At 61.9% G+C, this 2,070-nt stretch overlaps 1 protein-coding gene across 1 annotated transcript in view; it reads left to right on the top strand.

The window, feature by feature from the left end:
• INPPL1 (inositol polyphosphate phosphatase like 1) overlaps positions 1-2,070 on the top strand; it is a gene marked incomplete at its 5' end in the record, with an annotated part of 10,953 nt that continues 8,883 nt past the window's right edge. Inside the window, 8 exons of the mRNA XM_013006183.2 lie at positions 1-102; positions 195-345; positions 524-644; positions 837-977; positions 1,183-1,276; positions 1,370-1,459; positions 1,621-1,719; positions 1,840-2,045. Coding sequence (XP_012861637.2) covers positions 1-102; positions 195-345; positions 524-644; positions 837-977; positions 1,183-1,276; positions 1,370-1,459; positions 1,621-1,719; positions 1,840-2,045 — 1,004 coding nt within the window. The remainder of the gene's footprint in view (positions 103-194; positions 346-523; positions 645-836; positions 978-1,182; positions 1,277-1,369; positions 1,460-1,620; positions 1,720-1,839; positions 2,046-2,070) is intronic.

The raw sequence follows: 2,070 nt of genomic DNA, 5'->3' as shown, positions 1-2,070 counted from the left end.
CTCCCCACCCCCACCCCCCACCCCGCCTTTGCCATCAGGTATCAGAAGCATGTTCACACATACCGCATCCTGCCTGATGGAGAAGACTTCCTGGCTGTGCAGGTGTGAGTTTTGACCTCTGACACCTAACCTGCCCTAGGGGTTTATGACCCTCTGGCTGACACACACACACACACACCCTTTCCTGCCTGCAGACCTCGCAAGGTGTGCCTGTACGCCGCTTCCAGACCCTGGGGGAGCTCATCGGCCTCTACGCCCAGCCCAACCAGGGCCTCGTGTGCGCCCTGCTGTTGCCTGTGGAGCGGGAGCGAGAGCCGGACCCGCCCGATGACCGTGATGCCTCAGGTGCTGCCCGCTGCCCTGCCCTACCCCATCCTGCCCCCAAGCTCTATGATACCTCTCTACCTCCCCTTTCTAACTCCCTCCACCCTGGCACTCCCTCACCTCGGAGCCCAGTGCCAGGGCCTTGGACCCTTTGTCCCTGGCCTGCCTCCAGCCCCATTGCTGTGACTCCTATCCACAGATGGGGAGGATGAGAAGCCCCCACTGCCCCCACGCTCTGGCTCCACCAGCATTTCTGCCCCCATCGGGCCCTGCAGCCCCCCACCAGCCCCTGAGACCCCCACAACTCTGGCTGCTGAGAGGTAAGACCACCCCTAACCCCTTAAACAAGATAAGAAGTCCCTTTTTGCTCTTGAGAGCTGCCTCTTCAAGGGCCCCTGTGAAATCTCAGCCCCAGAGACCCCATTGGCCCCCTGTGAGGCCTGAGTGGGGATGGACCAGGGGATTGGGGAGGGAGTCAGGTAGAGCCTGCATTAATTTCATCCCATCCGCAGTACCCCCAATGGGCTGAGCACGGTCTCACATGAGTACCTGAAGGGTAGCTACGGGCTAGACCTGGAAGCCGTGCGGGGAGGAGCCAGTAATCTGCCCCACCTCACTCGCACCCTTGCCACCTCTTGCCGCAGGCTGCACAGGTACCTGGCCTGAACCCCTTCCTCTGACTGTCCTCACCTGCTCCCTTCACCTGCTGTGCCAATGCCCTGGCCTGATCTCTGACCCCATGGCAGTGAACAAGCCTTTTCCTCCCTGGTGTCCCTGTGTGGTCATGGTGGAGGCTGGGCAGCCCACTCAGCCCCTGTCCCTGTGCTGAAGCTGGGGTGAGGTTCTTGTCTTCCTTAGTGAGGTGGACAAGGTCCTATCAGGCCTGGAGATCCTGTCCAAGGTGTTTGACCAGCAGAGCTCGCCCATGGTGACCCGCCTTTTGCAGCAGCAGGTGGGACTTGGGTGGGGAGCCAGAGGGAGAGGGCTCACTAGAGCTGGGCTGGGGCTGGGGTGCTCACCTACAAGCCTTGCTTTCTCCCCACAGAGCCAGCCACAGACTGGGGAGCAGGAGTTGGAAAGCCTGGTGCTAAAGCTGTCGGTGCTCAAGGACTTCCTGTCGGGCATCCAGAAGAAGGTGGCCTGGCCCCTGACCCCAGGCTCCCAGCCACTATTCCCTGCTCGCTTGCCTTGGCCCCATCCTGACCTCCTCTCTGAACCTCCAGTTTAGCCCTGATCACAGACCGTGGCAGCCCCCCTCACCCCGCCCTACCCCTGATCTTGTCCTGCCCACTCCAGGCTCTGAAGGCCCTCCAGGACATGAGCTCCACAGCGCCCCCAGTGCCCCTGCAGCTGTCCACACGTAAGGCCAAGACCATCCCTGTGCAGGCCTTTGAGGTACATGGCACGGGATGCCAGCCAGGGGCCTCGGGCAGAAGGGAGGTTGGAAGTGAAGGAAGGGTGACTGGGCCCAAAGCCTTGTTAGCAGCCTCCCCACCTCCTGTGTCTGGGCTACAGGTGAAGCTAGATGTGACCCTGGGTGACCTGACTAAGATCGGGAAGTCGCAGAAGTTCACGCTGAGCGTGGATGTGGAGGGCGGGCGTCTGGTGCTGCTGCGGAGACAGCGGGACTCACAGGAGGACTGGACAACCTTCACCCATGACCGCAGTGAGCAGGCCACACCTGGGCAGGGAGCTGGGTGGGGCGGAGCCTGTAGGTCTAGGTGCATGGCCCTGTCTGACTTGTCC

This window comes from Echinops telfairi, unplaced genomic scaffold (assembly GCF_000313985.2).
Source record: "Echinops telfairi isolate 266 unplaced genomic scaffold, ASM31398v2 ScPeMD7_1713;HRSCAF=2227, whole genome shotgun sequence".
NCBI lineage: Eukaryota > Metazoa > Chordata > Mammalia > Afrosoricida > Tenrecidae > Echinops > Echinops telfairi.
This window is presented reverse-complemented; position numbering and strand designations above follow the sequence as displayed.